This window comes from Fusarium sambucinum, chromosome III, assembly GCF_050947815.1.
Source record: "Fusarium sambucinum isolate potato_lamoka chromosome III, whole genome shotgun sequence".
NCBI lineage: Eukaryota > Fungi > Ascomycota > Sordariomycetes > Hypocreales > Nectriaceae > Fusarium > Fusarium sambucinum.
In genome coordinates, this window is record NC_139292.1 from 7057727 (window position 1) to 7072930 (window position 15204).

The 15204-nt window shown below is 47.2% G+C and overlaps 7 protein-coding genes across 7 annotated transcripts; 4 read left to right on the forward strand and 3 right to left on the reverse strand.

Moving 5' to 3' along the window:
• Nucleotides 1–1177: 1177 nt before the first annotated feature.
• FSST1_012525 (amino acid/polyamine transporter I) lies at nucleotides 1178–2928 on the forward strand (the record flags this gene model as incomplete). The annotated part of the gene is made up of 4 exons (XM_083235760.1): nucleotides 1178–1521; nucleotides 1574–2235; nucleotides 2281–2414; nucleotides 2467–2928. 4 exons carry the CDS (start codon nucleotides 1178–1180, stop codon nucleotides 2926–2928), a joined length of 1602 nt encoding a protein of 533 aa, XP_083082221.1.
• Nucleotides 2929–3343: 415 nt separating this feature from the next.
• FSST1_012526 (SGNH hydrolase-type esterase domain-containing protein) lies at nucleotides 3344–4436 on the forward strand (the record flags this gene model as incomplete). Its single annotated transcript, XM_083235761.1, has 2 exons — nucleotides 3344–3400; nucleotides 3450–4436. The coding sequence occupies 2 exons, from the start codon at nucleotides 3344–3346 to the stop codon at nucleotides 4434–4436; spliced, it is 1044 nt and encodes a 347-aa protein (XP_083082222.1).
• Nucleotides 4437–5047: 611 nt separating this feature from the next.
• FSST1_012527 (RmlC-like cupin domain-containing protein) lies at nucleotides 5048–6586 on the reverse strand (the record flags this gene model as incomplete). The annotated part of the gene is made up of 4 exons (XM_083235762.1): nucleotides 5048–5736; nucleotides 5785–5908; nucleotides 5956–6171; nucleotides 6218–6586. 4 exons carry the CDS (start codon nucleotides 6584–6586, stop codon nucleotides 5048–5050), a joined length of 1398 nt encoding a protein of 465 aa, XP_083082223.1.
• Nucleotides 6587–7586: 1000 nt separating this feature from the next.
• FSST1_012528 (YoaK family protein) lies at nucleotides 7587–8469 on the forward strand (the record flags this gene model as incomplete). Its single annotated transcript, XM_083235764.1, has 2 exons — nucleotides 7587–7836; nucleotides 7892–8469. 2 exons carry the CDS (start codon nucleotides 7587–7589, stop codon nucleotides 8467–8469), a joined length of 828 nt encoding a protein of 275 aa, XP_083082224.1.
• A 1036-nt stretch (nucleotides 8470–9505) lies between these two features.
• Nucleotides 9506–11617, forward strand: FSST1_012529 (sulfate transporter family-domain-containing protein; the record flags this gene model as incomplete). Its single annotated transcript, XM_083235765.1, has 2 exons — nucleotides 9506–9827; nucleotides 9882–11617. The coding sequence occupies 2 exons, from the start codon at nucleotides 9506–9508 to the stop codon at nucleotides 11615–11617; spliced, it is 2058 nt and encodes a 685-aa protein (XP_083082225.1).
• A 171-nt stretch (nucleotides 11618–11788) lies between these two features.
• Nucleotides 11789–12680, reverse strand: FSST1_012530 (uncharacterized protein; the record flags this gene model as incomplete). Its single annotated transcript, XM_083235766.1, has 2 exons — nucleotides 11789–12552; nucleotides 12608–12680. 2 exons carry the CDS (start codon nucleotides 12678–12680, stop codon nucleotides 11789–11791), a joined length of 837 nt encoding a protein of 278 aa, XP_083082226.1.
• A 1916-nt stretch (nucleotides 12681–14596) lies between these two features.
• Nucleotides 14597–15117, reverse strand: FSST1_012531 (uncharacterized protein; the record flags this gene model as incomplete). Its single annotated transcript, XM_083235767.1, has 2 exons — nucleotides 14597–14729; nucleotides 14897–15117. The coding sequence occupies 2 exons, from the start codon at nucleotides 15115–15117 to the stop codon at nucleotides 14597–14599; spliced, it is 354 nt and encodes a 117-aa protein (XP_083082227.1).
• Between the last annotated feature and the right edge of the window lie 87 nt (nucleotides 15118–15204).

A 15204-nucleotide genomic window follows, 5' to 3' on the forward strand; every position in this document is an offset into this window, starting at 1 on the left:
CTACCAATCATATTTCCTAGAAGAAAATTGTAGCGATCAAAGAACGGCTAATTACCAGGATGCTGAGTTGCACTGGGGAAATACGAAACGCACTACAGCCCTAAATCATTCGGCAACCCTGATTTATTGTGTCATGGAATCTTTGTCTATCACCTCGTTGGTTGATTATTCTCTTTCAGCTGGCCTGGGTCCTTGCGATTGTGTTTAATGTGTCTTGGCACAGCGTCTGTTTGGCCTAAAGAAGGTTCTGCTGCATGTCGCCAATCGCGTGGAGGGAACCGTATCCTGTGCTTACTTGACGTCAGTGATTAAGAGTATTACCGAGGAACCTAAACGATCAGGAGCTTAATATAACAGTGCTGCGTATCAAACTTGCATTGAAAAGTGGGCGCTGTATTAATTGCCCATTGGGCATACATGGCGAATATTGTGAATGCGTGGTCTGGGCATGGTTTTCTTTTTGTACTAAGCTAACTACTAAGCGGTTAGGCTTTCCTACAGCCATTTAGCTTCTGTCCAATGTGGAACCCCAGCGGCATGTAGGTCATGGCAGGGCCTTTATCTGGTTCAGTAATGTTGACCTAGGCTCTTGGATTCCATCTTCTTGATATACCATGTGATTTGTCTTCTACTGGAAACAATGAAAGGTTCTTTTGTTATCCCGTCAGGGCCCTCGCAGATGTACATTCTTTACTATTTTTTACGGAGTGTCTGTATGCTAGGAGAATCTACCACCACAACCGTTGCACTACTCTGCAAATTCCATTGGCACATAGTTCGACGTCATCCTGATAAAGGATTAAATTACAGTTATTAAGCTTCTGAGACATAAACTTCAGAATGTCTCACAATTATAAAGTTACACAGAAACGCCAATGTTCTAACTTTCAACACTCGTTAAAAGAATATGTAATCAAGCCACATCCTCCTCACCGTACACGTCGCACAATCTCTTATCTCTGTCACCATCGTGTATATCATTGGATCTGACCCAGTCACTCGGAACTCTTGTGTTACACTCTAGCGAAACACGCTCGCGTGATCAATCTGCTATATTGAGGGGTTTACATAAAGCTTCTTTTGCGCCTCGTCGATACGCTTTAGCGGCGCACGTCATAATTCTCATTGTAGAACGCCCGTATCTGAAATTTCAACTCAGCGCATAACTATGAACACCATGTCGCAAATCCCTTCCGACAGCTCAGGTAACAGCGATGCTCTGGAGCTTGAGGCAGCGGGGTATCAGCAGGCTATGCCGCGTCGCTTCTCTCTATGGTCATTAGGTGCACTGTCCTTTACTCTGACCTGTACGTGGCTGGGTACAGGATCTTCAATCGGTATCAGCTTGACTGAAGCCTCATCGGCTGGAACTCTTTGGTCTCTTCCCATCGCGGGAGTTATGACGACAATCGTCTCATTGGGCATGGCAGAGCTTGCATCTGCATATCCAGTCGCTGGTGCGCAGTATTACTGGTCATTTATGGTTGCCAGAGACGACTACAAGCCTTTTGCATCTTACTTGTCAGTATCCAACGCGCTGTGGAACGGCTGCGATGTACTAACTATTTCATAGGAACGGTTGGATGAGCGTCATAGGCTGGTGGCTTGCATCAAGCTCGGTGTCCAACTTTGTCTCATCCATGATCCTCGATATCGTAGGCGCCTGGCATCCCGATTGGGATCAGAAGAGATGGCACCAGTATTTGATCTACGTCGCTCTCATTTGGATAGCCACTTCTGCCAATATTTTCATGTCACGATGGATCCCACTTTTCAACAAGATGGTGTTCTTACTTTCGGTCTTGACCCTCAGCGCTACAACCATCACGCTATTCGTGGTGACCAAGAACCCTGCTTCGTCAAAGTTTATTTTTACAGATACAACGAACAGAACAGGATGGTCAAGTGATGGATTTGCGTTCACACTGGCTGTTGGAAATGCAGTCTACGCCTTTCTGGGTAGCGACTGTGCTGCTCACCTCTGCGAAGAGATCCCTAACCCAGCCAGGAACGTACCCAAGGTCATGATATACCCTCTGTTGATGGGCCTTTTTACTGCCTTTCCTTTTGCTGCTTCTCTCATGTATGCGATATCCGACATTGAGGCCGTACTCAACACTACGACTGGACTGCCCTTGTTTGAGATTTATTTCCAAGGCACTGGATCTCGGTCTGGAGCAACGGTGTTGATGACGTTGTTTGCATTCTGCTTCTTTGCAAATCTTGTCGCCAATGGTGAGAGACTCTTTATGACGTGAATTTTAAGCTGACTGTTTATAGCGACAACCTCGTCACGAACACTCTGGGCTGTGTCCCGTGATGGCGCATTGCCATACTCACATTTTTGGGAACGCATCCATCCCAGGTTCGAGGTTCCCGTAAACGCTTTGTTACTTTCGGCAACATTCATCACTGTTAGTACACGCTTAAAATTATGTGTTGTCCATACTGACATTGCGGTTCCAGCTGTATGGTCTGATTTTCCTTGGCTCCTCTACTGCCTTTTCCGCCATGGTCAGTGCAGCTATCATCTTTCTGCAAACGTCGTGTGTCATCCCTCAAGCCGTCCTTCTTTATAGAGGACGTGAGCGCGTTTTACCGCTGCGCTATTTCAACCTCGGCAAATATGGCGCTTTGATCAATGGGGTCTCAGTGCTCTGGGTTGTTTTCCTTGACATTCTGTATTGCTTCCCTACAGCGATGCCCATTACAGCAGAAAATATGAGCTATGTCTCTGTTGTGTTCGTCGGATTGGTGGGTTTCGTCATTGTCCTCTGGTTTACCACGAAGAAGAACACGTTTACGGGACCCGGGATTGACATTGATATGTTGAATGCTCGGCGGGTGGCGGCTGTGGGCCCTTTAGAGGGAACGCGCCCTGCTGAGTATCACCCATTGAGGAACTCGGAGGCAGTGAAGTCAGACTGAAAAGAGTAAAGGACTTCTCAACATCCTGCTAGTTGATTGAGTCGCGTATCGTTACTGTTGTGTCTTGTAATTATTTGTCAGGAGTCTTGAAGCAACATCGACCATCGTTACTCATCTCGCGTCAGGATATAAATGGGAAAATCGGAATATTAATCGGGTCATCGTCATATTTAAGGGTTCTCGATGGATAAAAGTCGTCTCATGTAAAGTGCTTCTCGTGTTTATGAGTGGTGGATGATTTCTGGGTCGGTAAATTGCCCGTTTAGGTAATTCGGATGGGTCGTGCCGAAGAACATGGTACATCAGAACATCTATAAATATTTAAAATATCCCTCACATCCTAAGACAAAAAGGAATCGTCTTTAGCTCATATCTATCAAGTCAATTTACCTTGTGTTTGCTGTTGACAGTCAATATGAAGCTGACCGCATTGACGTTTTTCATCACTGCCATCACGGCTGCCAAACTGCCTGTAAGTCTAACCTGGACCCGCAGAGACCTATTCTGACATTCATATCTAGGGCTATCGATTTGTTGGTAGAGTCAACCCTGCGACCAAGCAGCTCACGTGGCCCAGTACTGGAGTGGCCTTCACCTTCACGGGAACTGAAGCAACTATCAACATCAACAGTATCACCGGAACATCAAGCGCAGACTTGATCATCGATGGGAAAGACCCAATTGTCATTTCCAATGTGAACGGCACTTCTATATCGGTCCCCAAATTGCCAAAGGGGACTCACACTGTCGAGCTTCGCAAGCGATCAGAGACCTCTTTTGGTACTTTCAGCATTACAGATGTTTCCACTGATGGTAAGCTGGTCGACGCGACACCGCCAAACCGCAAGATTGAAATCATCGGAGACTCCATCACTGTAGGATACGGTCTCGATGGTGTCCTTCCTTGTGTTGACACAGCCGCTCTCCAAAACAACGGCAAGACATATGGTGCCGTAGCCGCCCGAGCTTTGAACGCAGACTACAGCGTCGTAGCATGGAGTGGAAAGGGTCTGACCCGCAACTACGCCTCTTCCCCTCCCGATACATCACCAACAATGCCTACTCTCTACACTCGCTACGGTGGCAACGACAAGGACAACAGTTTCACATTTCCCAAATCATGGGTACCTGATGCTGTGGTCATCAATCTCGGTACAAATGACTTCAGTTATCTCAACGTACGTGACCCAGTCAACCCAGCGGATCTCACAAAAGGCCTTGTCAACTTGGTCAAGAAAGTGCAGTCACACTATCCGAAAGCGCAGTTCTTCTTTGTGTCTTCACCGTTGCTCAGCGACAACTATCCTACCGAGAAGGATGCACAGAAAAGCACCCATGGTCGTGTGATTAAGGATGCCATGCAACAGCTGAGTGGTGTCAAGACTCATTTTGTAGACTGGCCTAGCCAAGGTGCGGAAGCAGGTTGTGATTACCACCCTAATGCTGCTACTCAAGCACAGGGCGGTCAATTACTGGCAGCTTCTATCAAAGCAGCTTTGAAGTGGTGAACAGGGCAAATCTAGATTCGCAACAGTGGTTGAGAGCGATCTGTGACCATATGTATAAAGTTAACATATCACACAAATATAAGCGCAACTTGAATTAAATGAAGATAAGATTATCAATACCGTCAAGGAATAAAAAAGAAGCGTAATCCTTACAGCAATTGTGCTGCATAAGCAAAAGAGTGGTTCCGCCCGGGCTCGAACCGGGGACCTTCTCGGTGTGAGCGAGATGCCATAACCAACTAGACCACGAAACCTCAGCTTATTTCTGAGCTGGAGAATAGGAAGCCTGGAGAGTATAGTTCCGTGGGCTTGTGGTGGAATGATTGTAGATGTAAGCATGAGATAAGCAGCCAAGTGTTGTAATGAGAATGAAGACTTGGTGACTGCATCCCTAGCTACTGGTCTCTGGCGGGGCCAATGTGGGAGGGGATGCGTAATTGGACACCAGGGAAGTGATGATTGTTTATAGTTTCAAGCTAGCCTGCACTAAAACATCACGTATTGATTTGAATCATCCTTCACTCATTACAAAAAGTGTCAATTTATCACACTATCAAGTTTCTTGGGTAGTCTGGTCCTTACTATAGGTCTATAATACACTGTGTTCAGCCTTACAACTCACCAACAGTCTCATCCTTGTGCTTGTAGAAATCAGGCTTGGTAATAACCTCGTTGTCCGCATCCTTGATCTTGTCCCAGAATCTCTCAGCGTTCTTAGGATCATTAGCAAAGAGAGTGTCAATGACTTGCTTCTTTGGTGTCTCGCCCATCCACTGGAAGAGAGAAATATCTCTGAACTCATCGGAACGGAAGATCTCAAGCATCTCAATAGGCTCATCACCAATATTCTCAACAAAGTGACCCATGTTTCGGGGGACAATGCCGACATCGCCGGGGACGTAGTCAAAGGTCCTAGCAGTACCCTCTGCAGCAAAGATGGTAACTCTAGCCCGGCCCTTGATGAAGAAAGACCACTCATCAGCTGAAGGGTGCCAGTGCATCTCACGGATAGCGCCGGGTTCAATGATGGCGTGGGCTGCAGCGATGGTCTTGGAGATGGGGAAGTTCTTGGAGTCAGTGATGCGGACTTGGCCACCGCTGGTCTTAAGAGGAGTTTGGTCGAGCATGCGGTGGGTAAAGTTGTACTTGGACTTCTTGGCCTTCTTGCCCTTGGGTTCCTCGTCTGAGATCTTACCAGGGGTACGGCCTTGGAAAATGTACTTTTCTCCTGCAGGAAGTTTGTTGAAGACCTCGGGATCAAGGTCGAAGTTCTTGGAGATGACTGACTTGGGCGTGTGTGCTGAATCTATTAGCTACGAAACAAGCAGTTTGGTCAGTCAGAACGTACCGAGCCAGTCAGTGAGCACAAAAGTTGACTCTTCGGAAAAGCGACCATCGTCAAAGATGAGGAGGAACTCAGTGCCGTTCTCGCTGAGTCCCTGAAGCGAATGAGGAACTCCACTGGGGAAGTACTAAGGACTTGTTAGTTGGCTCCTGACGGTATATCAAGTTTACTCACCCATAGATCTCCCTTCTTTAGGTCGTCAATGAAGTTACCACCCTCATAGTCGAGGGCCGTCACTCGGACCTCTCCATCGAGGACGTAAGCCCACTCAGCTTCCTTGTGCCAGTGAAGCTCACGGTAGACACCTTCACCCAGGCGCATGTTCACACCGGCAAGCTCAATACTTGTTGGAAGCTCACGGATAGTGGTTTGGCGGGTCCAACCGCCTTCCTGCATCGAGTTAGCGACTGGAATGTGTCAAAGACTGGTTACATACCTCAATGCGGATATGAGAGTCTGCGAAACTCCATCGCATGTTGGCAAGATTGCCATGGTCAGTGCTAGGTGGTCTGACGAGATCTGGGTTCTGACGCGATCGCGCCTCATTCCAAGGCCCGAGAACAGAAGCTCCAAGACCATTGCGCCATGGAAGAGGATCAAGGTCGTCCCCGACAGAGTCAACTGGTGAGTCGTAGGGATCTCTGTGACCTGGAGTGAATGGAACCTTCTTGCCACCAGTCACACCGCGGTAGTTATCTGGAATCCCAAGTCCCTTGAGCAGTCGCTCGCGGGGACTGTCTTGGACGGGGACACCAGCGCAAATGTCCAGAAGGACGGAGAGGAAAGCAATTTGATGGAGATGCATGATTGCAGATGATCAATGGAGGAGAAACAGGATATCAACCTCCAGGGAGATATCAACAACAAGGTTCGGGCTAAGAAATATGACGTCAAGTATATTGGGAACAATTGGTTGTGACGCTTGTTTTTGCTAATACAACTTTGTGGTTGAAGTAACTCAATTCCTCAATCACTTCTGATGTTAAGTATCATTTGAAGCTGAAAGAAATACATCGCCAAGATTTCTTCGGCGCGAAGTTCATGATGCCGAGAAGGCGATAGCCGGTTCATCGCCGAAATAGGCTTATACAAACAGGCTTATAAAACCCGTCTGAGGTGCCATTGCATGGCGATGCTGACGACTGCCGTAAAAACGGATATTCGGCACATAGCGCCCTACAACAAGACATGCAAGTCTGCGGCACGAACATGGGGTACCATCTAAACGATCAACCTCACAAGGGCACCTTTGGCGCTGAGAGGTTGGCTTTGAGAAACCGCTTGAAACGTTGTGGTGTGCTTGCGTTACTTGCAGCTGCTTAAAAGAGTTAAAATGAGGGGAAATACAGGTCATGATGAGAGGGGGTGAAGTGTAACAATGTAGTTATAAATCGGATATAAGCAAGGCTTTACAATTCCCCGCTTATTAGAGACGAGCCGTGTCGATCTTGACGATTCTAGTGTTGTCCTCGGTAGGCGAATTAACGGGGATACAGGTCCGGACCTTGGCAAAGTGAGGAATCCTTGATCTTGTCCCTGAGCCTTGAGACAACCTTCGGTGAAAACGCGGGGTTGGCAATTTAATGTGCGACAACTATTCTGTATGCGAATAGACTATGTGACTGTAAAGATGAACTAGACTTTATTCCGAACGAGGTTCTTGGCGATTAAGCTGCGGGCGCTATTGTAGTTTAGTCTTTGGCGTCGTGCTTATTTACTCCCCCTCATCGACCATTCCAGCCGTCGTTGCCAAAGAGACATCAATACTGAAATCAAATCTCAATCATCAAAATCGTATCATAACAATGTCTGAATCCTACGGCACAATCCCCAACGGCGAAAGCAGAGCTGAAAATGGCATTTCTGGTCAAAATGACGAAACGCAGGCTCTCCTTGCACCAAAGCCAGGATCTAGATCTTGGTTGCGCACAAGATTAGGTTCTGATGTTCGTCGAGATTGGGCGGATGTTATGCTTCTCGCATGTTATATCATAACAGGCATTCTCGACAGTGCTTCTATTTCCACGTGGGGTGCTTTCGTGTCCATGCAGACAGGTCAAGTTTTCACTTACCATCAACGTCTGTAACCATCACACTGACGAATTTGCAGGTAACACGGTTTATCTCGGCCTTGGTCCAACGGCTGGGACGAACCGTTGGAAGAAGTCTGGGACTTCAATCCTGTCTTTTGCCATCGGTTCTTTTCTCTTTGCCCGCTTGCATCGGGCCTTCACGTCTAGCCCCAGAAGGAAATGGGTCTTTTGCCTATCTTTTGGCATCCAGACAGCTTTCATCGTGGCAGCAGCATCCATTCTGACATGGGGCCCGAAAGGCGCTGGTCCAGACGACGTGCCCTGGTACGTGATTGTACCAATCGCCCTCGTGGCCTTTCAAAGCTGTGGACAAGCCGTGGCGAGTAGAGCGCTCAAGTTCAACGCTCTAACCAGTGTCGTACTCACGAGCATCTACTGCGATCTGTTTTCAGATGCGGGGTTGTTTGTCCCTTCCAACGTGGAGAGGAACCGACGTGTGGCTGCACCAGTCTTGCTTCTCATCGGAGCCATTATTGGAGGAATTATTGCAAAGAGTGAACTGGGAACTTCAGGAGCGTTGTGGGTTGCCGCTTTGCTCAAGTTACTGGTCATGTTTGGATGGGCTGTGTGGCCTGCAGAAGAGGGGTCTTCGTGAATGACGATTCATATCGCTTAGCGATGTAACGGCATGTGCAGCAGCCTAATTAAACTGCTGCGATACGATCTAGAACGTAGCTTGCAGTAGCTTGTTAGTTTTAGGAAGTTGCTTTGACTACAGGTTATCAATAGCTTGAAACAAATGGTCCTTATGACTCGGTCAAATACAAGATAGGCGCTTTGCTAAAGCTATACCCAGTCATGCCTAATATCCGAGTTCCGTGTAGAGTCACTCCTTGACGTCGTAAATTTCTAAAATTGTTTCATGCACCCTGTCTCGGCGACAAAAGTAGGACATGGGTCTAAAAACGGCGGGAGATCGACAAAGCCTGGTGTAAGCGGCTTCGTCTATGGAGTATCTTTCCCCTCACGACTTCTACGGCACAATGAGCCATTCATGTTAATCCAAATCCATTAAGACGGTCATACCATGTGGCCAGTAGCAAAGTCTCGTTCGCCAGCGCAACCCTCCCACATGCCGGCGACACAACCACCGCAAACACCTTTTGCGTATCGTCAGCTTACAAGGTCTTGAAACGGCAAGGCCAGGCACCTTTTGTAACGATGAACACTCCCTCACAAACTCAATTTGAGTGTGCTGTTGACTTCGGATGATATGGATATCTGTCGGTATTCGGAATTTATGTAGATGATTTCCTTGATGAGGCTATACGCCCGTCGTATCGAGTGTTACACATATATGTGCCCAATCCGCTGTGCAGTGAGGGCTTGTAAGGGTGTATGGGGAGTGGACGTGGAATGTAGGCAGATGTGATACACTCTAGTAAGATTTGTAGACTATCTATCTTCATGTATGTTGTATGTATGTACGTCTGTATGTCTCGGCGGGCTGGCACATGACAGGTAGAAGATAGGGTGTGGTGGTGATGCACTCGGCAGTATGTTTTGAATGCGAGCCATGTGTTGCTATCTAAAGTGAAAGTCTATATCAACCCCAAGTGAATCACTAGACGAGTGAAATCGAATATTTCCAAATCACTTCAATCAAGCTCAACAATCTTGAAGAGATCAAAATGAATTCTCTCAAAAACTTCCAATCTGATGTCAAAAACGACGTTACCTGGAATCGAGCAGCTCGACTGAGCGTCAAGGGGGCTAAAGCCCTTCCCTCAGGAACAGCACAATACATCAGCGACAAAGTTCCTATTGTTGGCTGGTTGCCACGATATAACATACGATGGATCGTCAATGATCTTATTGCTGGACTCACTTTGGGTCTGATGCTGATTCCTCAGGGTTTGTCATATGCAAAGATTGCGAATATTCCTGTTGAGTATGGCTTGATGTCTAGTTGGCTACCAGCCGTGATCTATGCATTCATGGGTTCTACTAAGGGTACGTTGTTATGAAGTATAATTCATGCTTTGGGCTGACGTTTGAGTGTAACAGATGTCTCTACCGGTCCAACCTCGCTCATCGGTCTCCTCACTTCCGAAAACGTTCATGCCCTCCAAGACAGATGGACTCCATCCGAAATCGCCTCCGCAACAGCTTTCATGATGGGTATCTACGGCATGATACTTGGCTTCCTAAAGCTCGGATTCCTCCTCGAATTCATATCTCTCCCTGTTCTCAGCGGCTTTATCACTGCTATCGCCATCACCATCATCCTGAACCAGATGGACTCCCTCCTCGGCGAAGACAATGTTCGCGACGGCGCAGCCAAACAGATCCATGATATTTTCAACGAGCTCCCCAATGCGAACGGCTGGGCATGTCTCATTGGATTTTCCGGAATCTTGTTCCTCACCATCCTTGAGAAGTCTGGAAAGAGGTGGAGCAAAGACAACAAAGTCATCTGGCTTCTGTCTACAACAAGGGCATTCCTAGCTTTGGTACTGTTCACCGGTATCAGCTATGGAGTCAACAAGAACAGAGGAGAAGATTTTCTCTTTGAAGTCGTCAAGGTCCAGTCTGAAGGTCAACAAGCACCCACGATGCCCAAGGCAGACCTCATCCCCGAAGTCGCTGGTCGAAGTATCGCCGTTTTCATTGGATCTGCGGTTGAGCACTTGGCAATCGCCCGTGCCTTTGCAGTCAAGAACAGCTACACTTCTGATCAAAGTCAGGAGCTGTGCTACCTGGGCATTACCAACTTCTTCAACAGTTTCTTCCACGCCATGGGTGTTGGTGGAGCCATGTCTCGTACCGCTGTCAACTCATCATGCAATGTGAAGTCCCCCCTCTCTGGTGTAATGACAATGGCTGTTGTGCTGGTTTGTGTGTATGAGCTGGTTGGAGCACTCTACTGGATTCCCAAAGCAACTCTAGCTGCCATCATCATCACTGCAGTATGGGGTCTGATCTCTCCACCTTCGACTTTCTACCGGTACTGGAAGACATCATTGGCCGATTTCATCTCGTCCATGCTTGCACTCTGGGTCACCCTCTTCCACTCCAGCGAGGTTGGCATCGGCTGCGCTGTGGGTTTCAATATTGTCTACATCTTGCTTCGCCAGGTCTTTACTCGACTAACCTCAACTGGTGCTGGTGTCGATTCCAACCACAGACCTTCCTGGGCACTTGAGAACAACCACACATCTCCACTCACCATTCCAGAGGACGCGAGAATCTTTACCTTTAATGAGTCTATCATCTTCCCCAACGCATTTTCCAACACTACCAGGGTCCTTGATGAGATCCAGACTTGCCACGCAGCCCACTACGGTGGTAGCCATGGTCCCGAAACAGAAAGAAACTGGTCTGTGGTCGGGGAGAAGAGGATCGCGCGTCTCCGCAAAAAGGCCAACATCAGTGACCCCTCATCACTACCTGAAATTGGACTTGTCGTCTTGGACTTTTCTCGTGTCAACATGCTTGATACCACAGCAGTCACATACCTGAAGAATCTTGTTTCAAACATCAAGTCATATGGTGGAGACAACACTGAGGTAAGATTTGCAAACATGAACGCTGTCTGTCGTGAACGAGTTGCACGAGCGGGTTGGCGTGTAGTTGAAGTTGGTGCAAACCACGAGCTTCGAGGTGATTTGGATGATGATGCCGAGCCTATCTATCTATACTGGGATGCCAGAGCAGCTGTAGTGGCGCCGAGGAGGAGAGGGTCAGTGTTGAGTGATGACGGGAAAGGTCATACGGTGCATGAAGAAAAGGCTGAAGTATGATGGAATTGTCTCAATAACATGTATTTCCTAGTCTAGTAGTACTTTTGTTTTCTTATGAATCGGTTTGAAACAGTATAATGTTATCCCTGAGCTCTGTGACAGCATAAATCCATCTCTAGAAATTGTAAGCTCGCGCTTTTCTCACGACTTTACCCTCTAAAAGGTACTGTCTCAGGCCTCCTTAACAACAAAATTCAGGACATTCAGAAGATCGGACGGAGAGGTTAGAGCCGCTGAGTTGAAAAAGCCAATAGTGTAAAACGACGAAAACACAATGCGAGCGTAGAACTGCGTCCATTGCACCCCGCTGAACTCACAAGAAAATCCTGGACCGTCTCCGCGTGTGCACAACTGGTGTGGAACGCTGCATCGCAGCGCGTCGCCATCAGCGTGAACAGGGTCGCAAACAACGTACTGGTGCTGAGGAAGCATGATCAGAGGACAGTTCTTAACGGCTACCCACCAGTTTTGAGGCGAGAGATCGGTTTCAACGCAAAGTCTTTGACCTTCGAGTAACAGATGCCCGGTCTCGGCTTCCATTGTGAGAATTGTGGGTTTGTCATGCCTGAACATGCCGATGGTCCACGCATAGGGGGCTGCGGCAGCTGCACGCATCTCAGTTTTGGCGAGGACCCCAGTTTCTCCCATCAATTTGAATCTGAAAGGTTTTGCCACTGATGTCGTGGTAGGCGATGAACTTGTTATATCATGAGTAGCCGAAGAGGTGAATGATGAAGTTAAGAGCTCAGGTTCCAGCGTTGTAGCAGAGTGGGTTATTGAGCTGTCAGTGATAGATGTTGTAGATTCTGACGACATGGTAGAGATTTCTGAGGTTGTGGGTAGAGCAGACGTGGTGAGTGTGTCTGAGGTTGGTGCGATCGAAGTCGTCGTCTCAACTAGTAGAGAAGACGCGACATCGGAGGTTGAAGTAGTAACTGTTGGATCTTACAGTGTCAGAAGTATAATGACAATTTGGGACGGTGTATCTACCGATGTGACCAGGCTTGCATGGACTCGCCAGGGTGCAACCGAAGCTCAGCGTAAACAACAAACGCAACCGCATGTTGTTCGTGTTTTTTCTTTCTTTTGATGAAATGAAGGAAAACGACGGCATGGATTCAAGAAAAGAATTGCCTGGTCTAATATCTATGTGAGATCTACCCCTTGTCCTAACACCAATTAGTAAATTCTTAGCGGCCTCTTATTTTCTATAGCTCACACTATTGGGTCTAGATTCGCTAGATTGAGCCTGTTGGGGGGTTGTTGGCGCCGTGCTAAGATGCTTTTTCGGGTCCCAGCTGAACGACCCTAGCTAGTCACATCAATCAGTCTGGACCCCAGAAATTCGTTACCAAATTTCGTGGTAGTCTAATCATTTTGTACAACATCTCGTATGGTCATGGATTCACGACTGACGGCTCTACAACCCGTCTGTCATCAGTGACAAAAAAAATACAAGAAATCGAATAACAAATTATTGAGTCGCACTTCCAGCAAAATTCTAGTCAGCAGAATAGAGTCCAAGATTGAGTAGCTATGCCAAGATAGGGTAATACGATTCCGAAACACCATGTAGTTTGTAGCACTGAAGAAGCAGATACATACGGTTCACGATTTGGATCAGCTACTCTCGATTATCTACCTAGCTCATCCCAGTACCCTTCATTTCGTTTCTTATCCTTCTGTTTGGGCATGACTCCCGTCACATTGGCGTCCATAGACCTTTATGTGTTCATTCTGGCATGACACTCGGCACATTGGCGCCCATAGACCTTTATGTATTCATGCTGGCTTGCGCAACCGCATGACTCAAAACCCCCATTTGGAGGAACATTCCAACAAAGAGTTGTGGCGTTCGTCGTGTGCATGAACGACTCGCAAAAAGGGCAATGGAACTGCATGTGGGTTACAAGACACATTTTGATATGATATAGTTGATGTTTGGTGGTGAATTTGGAGGTGTATGGTTTGAAGTTGAAGGTAGTATGATATCGGAGCGTCTTATATAAGTTTCAACGTGGACCGAGTCACAGCTGGTCTCGTTGGACAATCTATGTTATTCTTGTAAGTAAATCGGTCTCACATGTCCATTTTGAGCATTTATGAATGAAATTGGCCGTCTTACTGTGTTTGACAACATTATCGATAGTGAATCCTGTATAACATAAGGGGACCACAAACTACTATGAGCTATTGGAATCAACTTGGGTGCCTTTCGCACTCGCTGTAACATACATGACGATCACGGGTCTCCATCCGTACTGTTACACAATGAATCACCATCAAAATGTCGCCAGGACGGTTCTTAATTCTTCTCTCCCTTCTGGTGCTCGACGCACTCAACATCAGTGGCCTCCAACTTCTTGTCAGACTGTTCATCAGAGCACTTCTCGAAAACTTCACAAGTCTCTTCAAAAGAACGGTTCTGTAGACAAATTAGAACATGAAACGAGATAATGGGCCGCCAGCGAAACTGTACTGCTCTTCGTGGAAGCTTTGGATCCTACCACAACAAGACCACGCGTTGAGCTACGAGGGTTTGCAAAGACGCGTCGTCTTGAGCCAGGCAGTTCCCAGGACTTGAAATTTGTCTTGAAGCCACGCGACTTTGCTTACTGGGATGAGAAAGATCATTTATGGCGCATTGACGCTGGGCCATGCAGGGTACATGTGGCAGGGTCGCGTGGAGTTGGAGATTGGAAGGACATCGAGGACGTTACTGCGAAGTTCGAGGAAGGGAGGACAATGAGCTAAAAATAGATTTTGTAAATTGTTGAACAATAATCAATTCCATCTGATAATAATTTAATTCTCCTTGCGACGTAGATGTTGACACTGATTGAGACTTGCTGTACCGAAATGTCGGTTTTCAAGACAAGTCTCTAGACCACTAATCTCACAATACAGCACAGACGTTATGTAATTTTTAGCAATGAGCTCTCGACAAAGTATAAAATTGTACATATAATAATCGCTCATCTAAATAAGTTCCTTCCAACGACCTTTTTCTACCTTAGAATGGCTAGTCATGAATGGAATACTCTTTTGCATAATGGGTCTCAAAATCTTCATCTCCTTTTCATCGTGCGGTCCGTAGATCATCAGATATGTACTAGATAGCAATAGCGTATTTATTCTTGACCCAACTGGTCTCAGGTACCGACAGCCGATGTCTCAATTCCTCCCAGAAGTGATCTGTCTCCCTTTCGGTGGGAGATGTCTTGGATCTCTGGATGGCTGCCAGATGTAGGGTAATCAGCGACGTATGTCGTCCCAGACGGGTTTAGCGCAAAAGGTCGGATACCAAACGTGATCCATGCCCATCCTCTCACGTTATGAGGAGGACCTCCAGGGCCAAGAGCAGGGTAGTCACAATAATCTTGGATGCACCATGCGGCGAAAGCTACTAAAACCGCAGCACTAGAGGTGGTAGCAGTCACCAGTGGACGCTGGGCAATGGTTCGTTCCAGCATTGTCATGAGGTATTGGATGTGATCCATGACGATCAAGTGTAGGTTACGATGAAGACAAGAAGTTATCGCAAGCGTCGGCCACTGAAGGCATGGGAGGAACAAAAATAAGCTAGG